Source organism: Otolemur garnettii, unplaced genomic scaffold, assembly GCF_000181295.1.
Source record: "Otolemur garnettii isolate 467f Iridium unplaced genomic scaffold, OtoGar3 scaffold00022, whole genome shotgun sequence".
Taxonomy (NCBI): Eukaryota; Metazoa; Chordata; class Mammalia; order Primates; family Galagidae; genus Otolemur; species Otolemur garnettii.
The window spans coordinates 18,300,029-18,316,460 of record NW_003852417.1 but is presented as its reverse complement, the minus strand read 5'-3'; the positions used below and the strand labels follow the sequence as shown (position 1 = coordinate 18,316,460).

The window sequence follows — 16,432 nt, the reverse complement described above, 5'->3', positions numbered from 1 at the left end:
CCTTAGCCAGTTGAGCTATAGGCGCCGAGCCTATGCTGAGATACTTATCCCCTCAACCCTTGGGTTACTTACTCCAATAAGGCATATAGATATTAATCACTTTCTATGTGTGGGAAGTAGTGCTTTAGGTGACATTCCTTATCTTTCTTCTAGGGGAGGAAGTTGCCTTGTACTGTGCCAAGTATCTTCCTGATATCATCAAAGATCAAAAGGCTTACAAGGAAGGCAAGCTGCAGAAGGTCTGTCTTCCCACACTGTCCATTCTCCACTTATGTAGGTTTTCCATTCTTTTTGTCCCCTCACAGCTGCTGATTTATTTACTGCAGTTCTTCTTAAAGAATTCTGTCTTTTGAATGAGCTTATGGGGACCTTTTTAGACTTCTCTTGTTATTCCCGGGTCTGAATAGTTTTACTTACCTGTGAGTGTCTTATAGGGTAATGGATCACATTCTAATTTGTATCCCATCCTGTGCACAGGATTAAATATAGGCAATTCTTTTTGTACCCACTATACTTTTCCCCATACTTGCCTTATACCATTTTGGTTATATTCAGGCTTTAGAAGATGCCTTCTTAGCTATTGATGCCAAACTGACCACTGAGGAAGTCATTAAAGAGCTGGCACAGATTGCAGGGCGACCCACTGAGGATGAAGATGAAAAAGAAAAAGTAGCTGATGAAGATGATGGTGAGTATGGCACCTGGTATTTGAGGAGAAATCAGCATTAAAAGAAAAATATTCACTGGGCGCGGTGGCTCATGCCTATAATCCTAGCACTTGGGAAGCTGAGGTGGATGAATTGCCTGAGCGCATGGGTTTGAGACCAACCTGAGCAAGAGTGAGACCCTGTCCCTAAAAGTAGGTGGGCGTTGTGCCTGTAGTCCCATATTCTTTAGTATATGTTATTTGTTAATTAATTCTAACAGAAGATGGCTTTCAGGGGACTAAGGGAGTCCACACATTAAAGAACTCTGTGGTATTCTCCTGTACTATATATGGATAGCAAAAGGAAGGAGAGAATGATTAACCTTTGTGAGTGGCTTGTGTCTTAGTTTAAACATTTCTCTTTTTTGCAGTTTTTGGCTGGGGCTGGGTTTGAACCTGCCACCTCTGGCATATGGGGCCGGCACTCTCCTCCTTTGAGCCACAGATGCCACCCATAAACATTTTTATATTCACAATTTTTAATCATTGTGTTGGGGTCTTCCTGGTTCCTGTTATATTTATTTGCCTTCTTCCCCGAGACTGGAGCAGTCATTAGCCCCAATAGCCATTCTTTAAGCCTTTACCCTCGGCCTAGACTAGCATTGTAGGCTTCCTGTGACCTCAGCCAAAATAGGGTCTCCAACTTAACAATAACATATGAGAAGTAAGGGGGGGAAATACAGTAACTAGTAGTGTTCCTTTGACTAAGAAAGGGATGAAAATATCCGTGGGCAGAAGCTAGGGGATGTTCTTCTGAGACTTGATAAGTGAGAGGAGCCTTAGGAGTAGGAGTTTGTGGGGAAGTTGCAGCTCAGGCTGCAGAGGCTTTTGAGACAGTGAGAGGGACTGGTCCCTTGAGGATTCTGGCATGGGGGCTCTGATTTAGCCTCTTCCCTGCCTGCAGTGGACAATGAGGAGGCTGCACTGTTGCATGAAGAGGCTACCATGACTATTGAAGAACTGCTGACACGCTACGGGCAGAACTGTCACAAGGGCCCTCCCCACAACAAATCTGGAGCTGGGACAGGCGAGGAACCAGGGTCCCAGGGCCTCAATGGGGAGGCAGGACCTGAGGACCCATCTAGCGGAACTCCTTCACAAGAAAATGGCCCCACAGCCAAGGCCCCCACAGGCCTTTCCTCTAACTTGGAACGTGGGACTGAGGCAGGCCAAGTTGGTGAGCCTGTCACTCCCACTGGTGAGGCTGGGCCTTCCTGCTCTTCAGCCTCTGACAAGCTGCCTCGAGTTGCTAAGTCCAAGTTCTTTGAGGACAGTGAGGATGAGTCAGATGAGGCAGAGGAGGAAGAGGAAGACAGTGAGGTAAGAGCCTGTGAGGGCAGGCAGATGCTGAAGTCACAGAGAGGGCTTATTTGTTGCTATCCATAGCTTTAAATTCTCTTTTCCTTCTCCTATTTTGACCCAGTGTATTCTAAATGTTAGCCTTCTTAAATTCTTTGGTCTCTACCATTGTAAGCGCCACTTTCCTTCTTGCCTCTTCCTTTGTTGACATTATCACAAATAGATCTAGTTTTGGCCAGTTGCTGTTACCTTGGATATTTGGGTGTTTCCTTTTCTGGACAATTTATTTTCTGACCTTGTTGACTGGAAGGTACTTTTGGTTGGCAGTTCTGGTTTTTCCAGGGCTTCGTGCTAGTGACTGCTAAGCCCAGTTCAAGATGTCAGTCATACCCGTGCTAGCTCTTTCCATTCCCAAGATTTTTGTAATCATATGGTAGTATGTGTGCAGTCAGGGCCTCTTGGTTCTGAGTATGAGTTGGGCGGGGGGGAGGGAGTCATCCCAGTCTCAGCAGTCTGGGATTCTCCCCTTTGGCAGGAATGCAGTGAAGAAGAGGATGGCTACAGCAGCGAGGAGGTAGAGAATGAGGAAGATGAGGATGATACTGAAGAGGCTGAAGAGGAGGATGAAGAAGAAGAAGAAATGATGGTGCCTGGGATGGAAGGCAAAGAGGAGGTGTGTGGGGGAGGGGAGCAGTGGTCTGGAAAAGCCAGCAGGCAATTGTGAATCTCTTGAATCTGATTTTGACACAGATTTCCTTGATACTTTAGGGGATTTATGTTGCAAGGGGAACTAGGTGGTAAGCCTTTTGGGTAAAGTTACCTGAAAATTGGGGAGGGGTATGCTACTGTCTCTGGAAAGATGAAGTCAGTGCTCTTCCTGTTCGTTAAAACTCTCTTGGGTTTCCCAATGAAAGGGGAAAGCATGAGTGAAGTGCATCAAGGAGGAACTCATGTCCTCACATCTGTTTTTGTGCTCCTATTCTTCCCACTAAGCCTGGCTCTGACAGTGGTACAACAGCGGTGGTGGCTCTGATAAGAGGGAAGCAGTTGATTGTAGCCAATGCAGGAGACTCTCGCTGTGTGGTGTCTGAGGCTGGCAAAGCTTTAGACATGTCCTATGATCACAAACCAGAGGATGAAGTAGAGCTAGCACGCATCAAGAATGCTGGTGGCAAGGTCACCATGGATGGGAGAGTCAATGGGGGCCTCAACCTCTCCAGAGCCATTGGTAAGGGCCAAGAAACTATGGGAAAGACTTTTGGGGTCTTACTCTCTGTTCCAGACTATCTAGTAGCAAACTTAATGTTCATAGCCTTTGTACCTTTATATTGAGTGTTTCCCAGTTATTATATACAATCATTTATATATTATATTTTATATTTATACATAAATAAATAAAATATATAAATATATTAAAGATACATATTCAAAATATATATGTATATATTTTTGAGACAGAATTTCACTTTTGTTGACCTCAGTAGGGTGCTATGGCATCATAGCTCACAGCAACCTCAAACTCTTGGGCTCAAGCGATTCTTTTGCCTCAGCCTCCCAAGTAGCTGGGACTATAGGCACCTGCCACAACACCTGGCTAGTTTTTAGAGATGGGATCTCGCTCTTGCTTGGGCTGGTCTTGAACTCCTGAGCTCAGGCAATCCATCCACCTCGGCCTTTCAAGTGCTAGTATTATAGGCGTGAGCCACTGCACCTGGCCCTTTCGAAATATTTTAATGTCTTCTGCTTCTGTCCTTGAACATCTCTGTGAAATAACTAAGCTAGGTATCATTATCTTCACTACTTTTTAGATGATGAAAAAGGCTTACTTCAGGTTCACAACCTAATGGGAGGACTGAAACTCAAAAAGCTAGAACTCAGTTCTCCATTCTACTAGATGATAGAACTTAATAAAAAAGGGAAATGACTCTACCTCAAAAAGAAAGTCGGTGGTAAATATTCAAACTGCTCATCAAACAACCATTCTTTTACTTTAGGAGATCACTTCTATAAGAGAAACAAGAACCTGCCACCTGAGGAACAGATGATTTCAGCCCTTCCTGACATCAAGGTGCTGACTCTCACTGATGACCATGAATTCATGGTCATTGCTTGTGATGGCATCTGGTGAGCACTTGCAGAATGCCCTAAAATCTTTCTGCAGCATTACTTCTCTTGTAGGGCATGGAACTCTTCTAAGATTAGAGCCTAGGCAGACCACTTGGTGAGTCAAGACCACCACGCCTAAAGTCAGAGCTGAGGAAAATTTCTGTAGGTGTTTATATTGGTCTGGGTCACCACTTCTAGATAAACTCCTCTACTCTGCCTTGGTGATACTAAAGAAGATTCTGTTGTTTTTGAACAGGAATGTGATGAGCAGCCAGGAAGTTGTAGACTTTATTCAATCAAAGATCAGCCAGCGTGATGAAAATGGGGAGCTTCGGTTATTATCATCCATCGTGGAAGAGGTGAGTCCCAGAATGAAGAGAGGGTGTTTGGTCTGCATAGTCAAGCTTTACTCTCTCCACCTGACCCTAGAAGTACCATTAATAACTGACAAATGTCAAACCTTGACTAAGAAAGTACCACTTAGCCTTATGCCTCAGGGACTAGCAAGTTGGTTGTTTTGAGATACCTGTTGCCCATTCCTCTTTTCATCACCTTCTCGGCAGGGGAAACCCTCTTGTGGGACTCTAGGTTCCTGGGAAGGTGTTCAAACCCTGTAGCTGAGCTACTCCATCACTTTTGTAGCTGCTGGATCAGTGCTTGGCACCAGACACTTCTGGGGATGGTACAGGGTGTGACAACATGACCTGCATCATCATTTGCTTCAAGCCACGGAACACACCAGAGCTCCAGCCAGAGAGTGGCAAACGGAAACTAGAGGAAGTACTCTCTAATGAGGGTGCTGAAGAAAATGGCAACAGCGACAAGAAGAAGGCCAAGCGGGACTAGCAGTTATCCAGACCCCTGCCCACCTAGACTGTTTCTGAGCCCTCCGGACCTGAGACTGAGTTTTGTCTTTTTCCTTTAGCCTTAGCAGTGGGTATGAGGTGCGCAGGGGGAGCTGGGTGGCTTTATTCAGCCCATTCCAAAGAGGGCTATCCCTCCACACAGCAGCCTGGGAGCCTCTGCAGTCTTTCCCAACCTCTTCCGTGCTCCTTGGGCTCATCACCGGTTCTGTGCCTGTGCTCTGTTGTGTTGGAGGGAAGGACTGGCGGTTCTGGTTTTTACTCTGTGAACACTTTATTTAAGGACATTCTTTTTTATTGGCGGCTTCATGGCCCCCAGCCGCTTGCACCCGCTCTCTGTTGTACACTTTCAATCAACACTTTTTCAGACTAAAGGCCAAAACCTAATTGTGCCCATGGTGTCCTTTTTTCTCTGCTGCCTTGGGCCCCGATTTGGCCCCTTCGGTAGCATCGAGCGAGCCCCTCCCTGTGAACATATGTGCACACACGTTCGTCCCGTGTGTGTAGAGGCGAGGGGGCCGGGCACTGTAACTCTGGAGCCAACTTCTGGCAGGCCGGCCTGGCGCCGCGCGCCTCCTCACCTCCTCCCGGAGGCAGGAATGACTGCCTAGTTCCCCGGGGAAGGGTCAGGACTGGTCTGGCGGGACCCGAAGTCTGACGCCGCGGCCAGGTTCCCCTTGCCCGGGGCCGGCCGGGTTCGCCCCCGGCCGCTGATTGGCTTGGCTGCCTGCACTCATCACAATCACTTCCTGGTCACCTCGCGGGAACCCTCCCCGCTGCTGCTTCCCAAGGACTACGGGTCCCGTGCGGCTCTGCGGTAGCGGAAGCGGAAGCAAGTACGGAGGTACCAGCTGGTCTCCGTAGGGGGGTAGGGGGCTCCATGAATGGAAGCGGCGGCGGCGGCGGCGGCGGCGGGAGCGGCCTGAGCTGGGCGCCAGGGCCAGGGCAGGGGTCAGCCCAGGGCCCGCGCTGCTGCATGGGGGTGGCCCGCGGGCACTGAGAGCAAGGCCGGACTGGCGGCCCGGACTGGGAGGGGCGGGGCCGGGCGGCCGCAGGCCGGAGGCGCGTCGGGCTGGAGCCGGTCACGATGCCCCGAAGGAAGCAAAGCCACCCGCAGCCGGTGAAATGCGAGGGGGTCAAAGGTCAGGGGTCAGGGCCCTTGCCGGGGGGGGGAGCGGGGGTGGGGTCAGTGGAGTGGGTTTAGGTCGGGGTGGAGGTGGACTCCTAAGGGATGGGGTGGTGTGCTAGCTTCTCACCGAGGCACTAAGGGAACCCGAAAGGGTCAGCGAGTACGGGAAGTGTGGTCCACGAGGCCTGGCTCCTGAGTGAAGTCCACAAGCCCCCTCCTCTCTTCAGTGGATACTGAAGACTCTCTCGACGAAGGACCCGGGGCCCTGGTATTGGAGAGTGATTTGCTACTAGGCCAGGATCTGGAGTTTGAGGAGGAAGAGGAAGAGGAGGAAGGTGACGGCCACAGTGACCAGCTCATGGGCTTCGAGAGAGACTCTGAAGGTGGGTTTTGGGGACTTGGTTAAGGATTCGTGACCGCTAGTGACCTCAGTCCTCCAAGAGTAGGTTTTAGTGTCAGTGATCAAGACACCCTTTCCTGATACAACTTTGGGCTGGTTTAGTTTATGATTGTGCCTGATTACTTCATCTGTTTAACGATCCAATCACTTCTATCACTTTGTTCAGGTGAAGATCTGGAGCCTGGTCAAAGGTGGTATGAACAGGAGGGTGGGTGAATCACATGGAGCAGCTGGTTAATTGTAAATGCCCTTGTCATCCTCCCCAGCCTGTTTCTTCCTTATGTGTTTACTTATAAGTTTAGGGAAGCAGCCCCTCTGTAAATCATTGAAGTCAGCACTTTAACTTCCTTTCACCTGTAGCATAAGCGCCTTTGTATTGAGAGGTTTTATCTCCATGTTGCTTTTCCCTGTGATCTCAGCATCACTGTACCCTAATTTGCTGCAGTACCTATCCACTTTTGCTACTTACAAGGAAGGATACTTTTGAAAGACACTGAGAATCCATGTAAATGTGAATCTGTCTTTTTAGACATACAAATGGTATTACCATGCATTACTCTTATTGTTTCCACTTCCAAGTTTTGCCTCAGACAAGTTTTGTTTTGTAATCAGCTCCATCCTAGAAGGGGCTCTACTAACACAGAGCTTAGAAAAAGTTCTCAGGCCTTCTCTGCCTTTTGTATTTTTATTTTCTTATCCTAAGAGTTAATTGCATGATTGATTCATTTCAGTCTGTGGTCCAGCACCAGTCCCGATCCTTTTCCATTCAGCAAAACTAGCTTATTTCTGTGATCACTAGGTTATTCCAGGCTCAGAGATAAAGATAGTTCATGTTGAATATTCTGAACTTACTGCAGGGAAAGATCTTTATCACTAGGAGGGAACTACAGGGATCATCAAAGTTAAGAAAGAGAATCATGGGGCCAAACAGATGGGGAGGCCATAAGTGAAAAGGGAGATGGGAGCCTGATCCTACTGATGTCTTTTCTCATGTCTGTCTCACCAGGAGACTCTCTGGGGGCCAGGCCTGGGCTTCCCTACGGGCTGAGCGATGATGAATCTGGGGGCGGCCGGGCACTAAGTGCTGAGAGTGAAGTTGAGGAACCAGCCAGGGTGCCAGGGGAGGCCAGGGGTGAGAGGCCAGGCCCAGCCTGCCAGCTGTGTGGGGGGCCGACAGGTGAGGGGCCGTGTTGTGGGGCAGGAGGGCCGGGTGGGGGGCCCCTGCTGCCCCCTCGGCTACTGTACTCATGCCGCCTCTGCACCTTCGTGTCCCACTACTCGAGCCACCTGAAGCGGCACATGCAGACACACAGCGGGGAGAAGCCGTTCCGCTGTGGCCGCTGCCCCTACGCCTCAGCCCAGCTCGTCAACCTGACACGACATACCCGCACCCACACTGGCGAGAAGCCCTACCGCTGTCCCCACTGCCCCTTTGCCTGCAGCAGCCTGGGCAACCTGAGGCGGCATCAGCGTACACATGCAGGGCCCCCTACTCCTCCCTGCCCGACCTGTGGCTTCCGCTGCTGTGCTCCACGACCAACCCGGCCTCCCAGTCCCACAGAGCAGGAGGGGGCAGTGCCCCGGCGACCTGAAGGTAAAGGGCCAGGAACCAAATATCCTGGGACATGGGTGGGTAGCCCTAGGGTAATCTGATTCTTAGCCCAAGTCTGATTTTTCCCACAGATGCTCTGCTCCTTCCAGATTTGAGCCTTCATGTGCCACCAGGTGGTGCTGGTTTCCTGCCAGACTGTGGGCAGCTGCCGGGTGAAGGGGAGGGCCTCTGTAGAACTGGATCAGAACCACTGCCAGAGCTGCTATTCCCTTGGACCTGCCGGGGCTGTGGACAAGAGCTGGAGGAGGGTGAGGGTAGTCGGCTGGGAGCAGCCATGTGTGGGCGCTGCATTCGAGGAGAGGCTGGAGGGGGTGCCAGTGGGGGGCCCCAGGGTCCCAGTGACAAAGGCTTTGCCTGTAGCCTCTGCCCCTTTGCCACTCACTATCCTAACCACCTGGCCCGGCACATGAAGACACATAGTGGTGAGAAGCCCTTCCGGTGCGCCCGCTGTCCTTATGCCTCTGCTCATCTGGATAACCTGAAACGGCACCAGCGTGTCCACACAGGAGAGAAGCCCTACAAGTGCCCCCTCTGCCCCTATGCCTGTGGCAACCTGGCCAACCTCAAGCGTCACGGTCGCATCCACTCTGGTGACAAACCTTTTCAGTGTAGCCTTTGTAACTACAGCTGCAACCAGAGCATGAACCTCAAACGCCACATGCTACGGCATACAGGCGAGAAGCCCTTCCGCTGTGCCACTTGCGCCTACACCACAGGCCACTGGGACAACTACAAGCGCCACCAGAAGGTGCATGGCCATGGTGGGGCAGGAGGGCCTGCCCTCTCTGCCTCTGAGGGCTGGGCCTCACCCCACAGCCCATCTTCTGTTCTGAGTTCTCGGGGTCCGCCAACCCTGGGTGCTGCTGGTAGCCGGGCTCTCCATACAGACTCACCCTGAACTAGGGCCTCCTTCCCCATGTTTTATACAGATGGACCAGAAGCCACCTTCTCCTTTGTCCCCCGCTGGCCAGGGGCTCCATACAAACTAATCTAGGCGCTCAAAGGACCAGCCAAACCTCATGGGTAGAGAGCCCATATGGACCAAGGGACCTTGCCTTGACTGATGCACTTCATGAGCTCAGTGAGAAGGGCCCTGTATTTGCCTCCATTACTCCCGGGGGCTGTGGATGAACTGGCTGGGGAACTACCCAGCCTCCCACCTGTTTTAACTTATTTCAGTGCTTTATAATAAAGGAAACACTAACAAAGCCATGCCTATGCTGAATCGGCAACAGCAAGCACAGTCTGACTTCACCCTTAGCATAGAAATCCATGCTATGGATGGGGGAAGCAGAGGCAGTGAGAGGGAACCAGAGGTAGGCAGCAATCAGGCTGAATTTAATGACAGGGAACTGGGCCAGACCATACACAGACCTTTGCCCATACCCTTGGCCTTTGGCCCATGGCCCCAAAAAGCCAAAAGCAGCCCAGGGGGAGCTTGGTTTTTCCCCCAAAGCAGGTAGCCATGGTCCCTTAGACTTTGTGCAAAATACTAAATGCTAATTTGGCATTGAGGGCCAGCTCTGAAAAGACGGGACAATCCTTTGTGCAGCCAGCCCAGGAAGAAGGAGAGGTTTGTTAGAAGGCCCCTGGCCAAGAGGAGAAAAAGGTAAGGAGGAGGAAGGAAAAGATCCCCTAGCTTGGGGGACATAGGCACAGGGCAAATTTCTATAAATTTCTCTGGGGTAGAGGGCATCCAAGCACTGGAGATTACAGATCCTCATCTCCAATGCCCTCAAAGGCGAAATTGCCGTGGACATCACTGGCACTGGCATCTGTGCTGGGACTGCCAATTCCCCGCAAGCTCACGGCACTCAGCTTACTCTGTAACAAAGGCAGGGTGGGGTCAGAGGGCTTAAGCCTGTGAGATCCCCTGCAAACACCAACCTCACCAACCCTGTAACTCACTGAGAGTTTGACCACAGACTCCCGGCTGGCATCAGGTGATTCCTAAGGAAGAAGAGACAGGTGTCAGACTCACTGGTACAGGTGAGGCAAGGTGCCTAACCAAGAGGCAATACTTACTAGCAGTGGTGGAGACTTCACTGCTTGCTGGCTGTCTGAGCGTCTCAGGGTGCCCCCCACCCGCCGACGTAGCATCTATAGACAGACAAGGTGTGGTGAGGGCAGGAAACACTTCCTTTCCCTTTCAAGAGAAGCCTAGGACAAAAGGAGGGGGCAGGACAATCCCTTACTGCTTAATCCACGCTTAGCCCACATTGCTGCCTACCTTCCTGATACTGCCGCCAGATTTCTTTACCATCAGTTCATCTACCATGGATTGCAAGCAGATGCTCATCATGATGGCCTGAGGGCAAGGAGATTGCTCAGCCTGACTAGAGTGGTCATTCTGAGCCCAGCACCACAAAGATAAGGGCTCCCACTCACATGGAGTCCTGGAAGCCCTAGACTTGGTATCTAAAGGGCTCCAGAGGAGATCTGAGGGTGGGCTCACACCTGGGGGCTAGTGATGGTGACCCACTGAAGCCGGTCCTTGCTCATGAGGTATTCAAAGGCCAGTTCCAGGCGCACCTCACCCCGGCCCCGGCCTGGACTGCTTGTGCCTCCAGTGGGTAGTGGCACCTAGAAGAGTAGAGGAATTGAGTTCATTCTGACCAGCCTGCCTGCCTCCCTGATCAACTACAGCCCATTCCTGAAGCTCAAGGCTTACAAACCCCCATTGCAGAAGGCTGCCTTTTCTTTTCCCTACTCACTGAGGAGGTGACCCGCCAGCATCGCATTCGGGTGACCCGGAAGGAGCCTTCACGGAGTTGCTGGCCAGGTAGGCGGAGCTGGAGGCTAAGCTCACTGTTGCCTGCACTTACTACTACCGGACAGTCCTTCTCTGGGAAGTCAGCTACACAGGCATCAAAGCGCAGGTAGCCATAGTGCCGCAGTGTCTGGGCCAGTCGCAGGAACTGAAAAAGGGTCATCATGTAGAGTGGGTTAGGAGGGGGAACAGGACAGCTCAGAAAGAGCAACCCCTTGGAATGAGACAGAGGCAGGACTTACCTCCTTCTTGGAGACCTTTTCTTGCAGAGATTTGAGTTGCCGATGCTGCTCCTTGGTGACCAAGATCCACCCACGTTCAATATCTGACACCGTCTACAGTGGAGACAAGAGTTGAAAGGGTAGGGACTCCCAGTCAGAGGTCCAAGTACAGAGATATCTACAGTTACCTCTGTCCAGTCTGACCCCTAGTCCCACAACTAAGCAACCTCTTTGCAGTGTGTCCTTGAACTTAGCAGCTTTATTAAGTTCCCCGATAGTATTTCAGGAATTTCCCCATGAACTGGGAACAAAGAACATGAAAGGAGTTTTCTTGAGAGTGGGACACCAGAGTCAGTCCAGAGGAAGGGTTCTGAGGCAGCTCCAAGCTCACCTGAGCATAAAGCAGGTTCAGGCCAACCCGGTTCTCCATGACATCGTCGTCATAGGCAGAGTCCCAATAACTGTGAGGCCAAGGGGTGGAAAGGGGTAATGGGGCTAAGCTGGGGTAAGGCAAGAAGTAGGATGGAAAACGGGAAAAACAGGAGCAATCTCAAAACTATCTGGGGCTAATGGTGGCATAGTGGGAGGAATCTGGGAAAGCCTGATAGAAACACCCAGCACTATACCCTCCTGTCCAGATTATTCTGTCTCCATATATGGCCCAATAATCCAATGCAGCACCCTCTCCCTCCTCCAGATCCAGCCCTGACCTCTTCCTTAGCACAATCTTGTACTCTTGACTACGAAGACTGGTAACAGACACATAAGGTAGCTCAAACTCTTGCAACTTCCGTACAACTATGGGTTTAAAAAGAAGAAAAATGTTATGAGATTCAAAGGAAGGGAAATAAAGAAAGCAGCACCATTGAGAAAATGATCCATCATGGGGTGGGAGTGTGTGTGAAGGCAAACTCACTACTAGAAACACAATGAAGCGGTAAAGTCCAGAGAAACTCACAAGAAAAGGCCCCGTCCTCTTTTTCTCGAACTAGGAAAAGGCTGAAGTATCCAATCAAGTCATCTGGAAGATCCAGTTTTGCAGCCACAGCCTGGGAATAGGAATAGGAAGTTCAGTTCATCATATTGGCTGGTATTAATCATATCCTGGCCTGGGATCTTGGGGTGCAGAAGGAGGATGGGTAGTGCCAAATCAGCACCTTACCTCCAGGACGTCCTCAGTCTGGTCTGACGTTAGCACATTGACCAGAACTTTCTGCCCATTGCTGAGTAGCACTTCCAAGGAGACCTCCTCTGTAGGGACCTGTTGTGTCTCCTGTTGTGAACACACATAGGGATGGGAGGCACTACCTTTTAACACCTGATCCATCCCCACCTCTCTATTTCTAGGTCCCTATAGAACTTCTATACCAAAAAAAAAAAAAAAAAGACATGAAGGCCAGGCAAGGTAGCTTAAGCCTGTAATCCTTCCTAGCACTCTGGGAGGCTGAGGCAGGTAGATCACCTGAGCCCACGAGTTTGAGACCAGCTTGGGCAAGAGCGAGACCTCGTCTCTAAAAACAGCTGGGCATTGTGGTGGGGATCTGTAGTCCCAGCTACTTGGAAGGCTGAGGCGAGAGAATTACTTAAGCCCAAGAGTTTGAGGTTGCTGTGACCTGTGATGCCATGGCACTCTACTAAGGGCAACAACCTGAGACTCTGGCTCAAAAAAAAATTGACATGGCCTTCCAACAAGGTTCTTCCCCTAAATCCTAGTCCCACCCAAAGACTTACCTGTTGTGCTCGACGCAGAAAACTGTTGAAGGTCTCACTGCTCCCAAGCAATGGGTCTTGCCGAACTATGGTGACAAGAGAATGATGTTACAGGAACTCAGGGCTCACTCTTAGTTCCCCCAATTCTCTTAATAGGTTCCCCTGACCCCATTTCCTGGGCTGGTGGTGGCCTGCCACATGCCCCAGCTAGCCTCATCTCACTCACTGTTTGCATGTATTCTTCACCTGTCCCACCCTTGGTTGCCATCTAGCTGAGTCCAGTCTATACAGAACTAGGGAAATAGGGTGGCGCCTATGGCTCAGTGGGTAGGGTGCCGGCCCCATATACCGAGGGTGGCAGGTTCAAACTTGGCCTGGCCAAATTGCAACAAAAAAATAGCTGGGGCTCGACACCTGTGGCCCAAGTGGCTAAGGCACCAGCCACATACAACTAAGGTGGCAGGTTCGAATCCAGCCCGGGCCCGCCAAACAACAATGATGGCTGCAACCAAAAGATAGCTAGGCGTAGTGGCGGGCGCCTGTGGTCCCAGCTACTTGGGAGGCAGAGGCAGGAGACTTGCTTGAGCCCAGGAGGTTGGAGGTTGATGCCACAGCACTCTACCCAGGGGGACAGCTTGAGGCTCTGTCTCAAAAAAAAAAAAAAAAAAAAGCTGGGCCTTGTGGCAGGCGTCTGTTAGTCCCAGTTACTGGGAGGCTGAGGCAAGAGAATTGCCGAAGCCCAGGAGTTGGAGGTTGCTGTGAGCTGTGATGCTACAGCACTCTATCCAGGCAAACAGAGTGAGACTCTGTCTCTTAAAAACAAACAAAAGAACTAGGGAAATAACAGTGATATTAATGCAGGGGTCCTCCAACTTTTTAAACAGGAGGCCAGTTTACTGTCCCTCAGGCCACTGGAGGGCCAGACTGCAGGCCCTGGGATGAATCGGCTGCTAAGCAGGACAGGTAGCAGCAGCAAAAACACCTGGTGGGCCAGATAAATGTCCTAGGTGGGCCACATAGTTTGAGGATGCCTGATCTAAAGCATGTAAAAAATTAAATTCTCCCTACTGATCTAAATTGGTTTAAGACTATTTAGTGTTGGGTGGCATCTGTGGCTCAGTGGGTAGGGTGCCAGCCCCATAAACCAAGGGCGGCGGGTTCAAACCCAGCCCTGGCCGAACTACAACAACAAAAAAATAGCCTGGCGTTGTGGAGGGCACTTGTAGTCCCAGCTACTCGGGAGGCTGAGGCAAGAGAATTGCCTAAACTGAACTGAAGGTTGCTGTGAGCAGTGTGATACCCTGGCACTTTACTGAGGGTGATAAAGTGAGACTCTATCTCTACAAAAAAAAAAAAGTGAGACTCTATCTCTACAAAAAAAAAAAAGACTATTTAGTGTTTTATTAGTACTTCTCACAGATGTTAGTGCCCACAATTCTTTGTGGGTATACAGTCACACATCCTTGTACGGTAATTACTTTGCTAATTAAATACCAAATCAGGGCCCAGAGTCTTGAGTCATGCCTGTAATCCTAGTACGATGCCAGGGCTGGAGGATCCCTTAAGCTTGGAGTTCAAGACCAGCCTGAGCAAAAGCGAGACCCATCTCTACTAAAAATAGAGAAACAAGCTGGGCATTGAGGCGGGAGCCTGTAATCCCAGCTACTCAGGAGGCTGAGGCATGAGGATTCCTTGAGCTCTAGAGTCTGAGGTTGCTGTGCGCTATGATGATGCCATGGCACTCAATCCCAGGGTGACAGAGTGAGATTTTGTCTTGAAAAAACAAAATAAAAAACAAGAGACTTACCATTTCTGGAAATTAATTAGGACCTTTTACAGAAACAGCTGTTTTTTAAGACTTTCCCCACAGTCCTCAACACAGCCTAAAGTTTCCTCCAACCACTCACCAGCTTGCATGTACTTCTCTAACTGCTCCCTCCTCTGTTCTACCTCAGCAGGTGTCAGAGAGAAAAGCTTCTTTGGGGGGAATGCAGGAAGCACATTGGCCCCATACTCCTTCCGAAGCTATTTAGAGAAAGAGATACAACCCTTCACATAAACATGGAAAATGAAATGAGGCAACCAAGATTCATGTTCTCTTGGGTACCCTTTACCTTCCCTCATTCTCTGCTCCCCTATCTACCATGGTCATCCGGGAAACAATTCCTTTGGCAGATGTAGCATCTCAAGGGAGCTGTCCCAGATATAAGTTTTCTATTTTATTGTGTACAGTCAGTTCCTCCACAGTGTGGGGCTGGTTTGTATGGGGCCAGGACCTATAGGAAGCCCCTCAATTACCTAGCAAGAGTGTTCACCGAACTGTCACAGGAAGCAAAGGGATTTATAATGTGCACAGACAATTAAGTAATAGATAAGTATGTTCACAAAGCATCTTAGGACTTAAAGGGACTTTACAGATCAAAGAATCCATTTTTCAGCTGTAGAAACTGAGGCCCAAAGAAATCAAGTAACTTGCTCAGGATTGCACAACTAATTCTCAGTAGAATCAGCACTCTCTGTGTTAAACAGAGTTCATAATCTGGTGCAGAAGGCAACATTGTGCCCACAAACACATAATGATAATTGGAAGAGCTACAACTCTAAGATGAGCCAGAGAACAGACAAGGAAATTGGCCAAGTTTGTATAAGCATGGAAAATAATTTCAAGTTGCAGCTCAAACGACAGAAAAAATGTGCTTTAGCAGCTGAGGGGGTTTGGTTTTTCTATGCCAGGGCAATGTCTGAACAGCAGTAAGACGGGGCAGAAGCTGGAAGGAGGATGTGAGTATAGGGAGGAACAGTTACTGCACAGACCTTAACCTTCTTAGGGAGTTCCCGGAAATGTCAGACAGTAAGACAAAGTAGGATTCTCCTCTGTGGCAATGATTAAAGGGGAACTACAGCCTACAAGAATGCGCAGAAAAGGGCTTGAAACTGCCTCAAGGCAGGAGCGCTAGTCCCACCTGCTCGTGCAGCCCCAGGAGCTGGCTGTAGCGCACCCGACAGTGCAGGACTCCATTCACGTGAATGTTATAGGCCTGGGAACACAAAAGCAGGCAAGCACTTTAGGGTCGCGGTCTGGGCTACCTGCTTGAGAACTCTGGCCGAAAGTTGCCTGGACACTCCGTCTGAATAACGCGCCGAACTCTCCCGAGGATTGGTAAGCCTGTTTTCCCAAAGGCCAGGTCCCAAAGCAGTCCGGGAGAAACTCGGGCGCTTGTGTTCCCGTGTCCCTCCCCAAGAGGCCAATGACGCCCACCACAGCAACTGCGGCCTAGCCGGGGGAGGCGAACCAGCCGAACAAAGAACCAACAGGAGCTGGGGCGACCTCTGCACGAATCTGAGGCATGAGATAAGTTCCTAGCGAGGCCGTCGGGAGTCGGCGGCCCGGGACAAGGCCCGCAGGGTGGCGGCCAGTCCCCGCAGGCCGCTCCGAGAGGGCTCGGGCCCGTTATCCCCGCCCCGGCTCCAGCCGCTCCTCACCACGTAGGCGGAGCCGCCGCTGTCCCCGCTGCGGGACTCGGTTTCAGGAATGGAAAAGTGCATGTTCCCTACGGCAGGGCCCGGCCAGGCTCCGGACTGTGAGGGCCGCAGCGGCTCTGCACCTTGCTTCCGC

General features: G+C 50.6%; 3 protein-coding genes across 6 annotated transcripts; 2 read left to right on the top strand and 1 right to left on the bottom strand.

Moving 5' to 3' along the window:
- The first annotated feature begins 151 nt into the window (after window positions 1–151).
- On the top strand, window positions 152–5,365 carry PPM1G (protein phosphatase, Mg2+/Mn2+ dependent 1G). The gene is made up of 8 exons (XM_023511899.1): window positions 152–239; window positions 556–688; window positions 1,611–2,026; window positions 2,541–2,678; window positions 2,999–3,233; window positions 4,000–4,129; window positions 4,368–4,470; window positions 4,754–5,365. The coding sequence occupies exons 3-8, from the start codon at window positions 1,652–1,654 to the stop codon at window positions 4,955–4,957; spliced, it is 1,185 nt and encodes a 394-aa protein (XP_023367667.1). The 5' UTR covers window positions 152–239; window positions 556–688; window positions 1,611–1,651; the 3' UTR covers window positions 4,958–5,365.
- Window positions 5,366–5,794: 429 nt separating this feature from the next.
- Window positions 5,795–9,327, top strand: ZNF513 (zinc finger protein 513). Of its 2 annotated transcripts, XM_012803743.1 has the most exons (5): window positions 5,795–6,116; window positions 6,331–6,486; window positions 7,510–8,097; window positions 8,187–8,863; window positions 9,045–9,327. In XM_012803743.1, exons 1-5 carry the CDS (start codon window positions 6,062–6,064, stop codon window positions 9,102–9,104), a joined length of 1,536 nt encoding a protein of 511 aa, XP_012659197.1. In that variant the 5' UTR covers window positions 5,795–6,061; the 3' UTR covers window positions 9,105–9,327. The 2 variants fall into 2 exon arrangements, with proteins under 2 accessions (XP_012659197.1, XP_003787527.1); XM_003787479.2 differs by having other exon boundaries at window positions 8,187–9,327.
- Window positions 9,328–9,432: 105 nt separating this feature from the next.
- SNX17 (sorting nexin 17) lies at window positions 9,433–16,426 on the bottom strand. 3 transcript variants are annotated; one of them, XM_003787475.2, is made up of 15 exons: window positions 16,300–16,426; window positions 15,780–15,854; window positions 14,724–14,841; window positions 12,838–12,902; window positions 12,269–12,379; window positions 12,065–12,155; window positions 11,817–11,904; window positions 11,498–11,567; window positions 11,128–11,220; window positions 10,830–11,033; window positions 10,573–10,698; window positions 10,346–10,423; window positions 10,141–10,215; window positions 10,024–10,065; window positions 9,433–9,939 (listed from the first exon to the last, which is right to left on the bottom strand). In XM_003787475.2, the coding sequence occupies exons 1-15, from the start codon at window positions 16,360–16,362 to the stop codon at window positions 9,826–9,828; spliced, it is 1,413 nt and encodes a 470-aa protein (XP_003787523.1). In that variant the 5' UTR covers window positions 16,363–16,426; the 3' UTR covers window positions 9,433–9,825. The 3 variants fall into 3 exon arrangements, with proteins under 3 accessions (XP_003787523.1, XP_023367665.1, XP_023367666.1); XM_023511897.1 differs by lacking the exon at window positions 16,300–16,426 and adding an exon at window positions 16,076–16,252; XM_023511898.1 differs by lacking the exons at window positions 15,780–15,854; window positions 16,300–16,426 and adding an exon at window positions 15,904–16,252.
- Window positions 16,427–16,432: the final 6 nt, after the last annotated feature.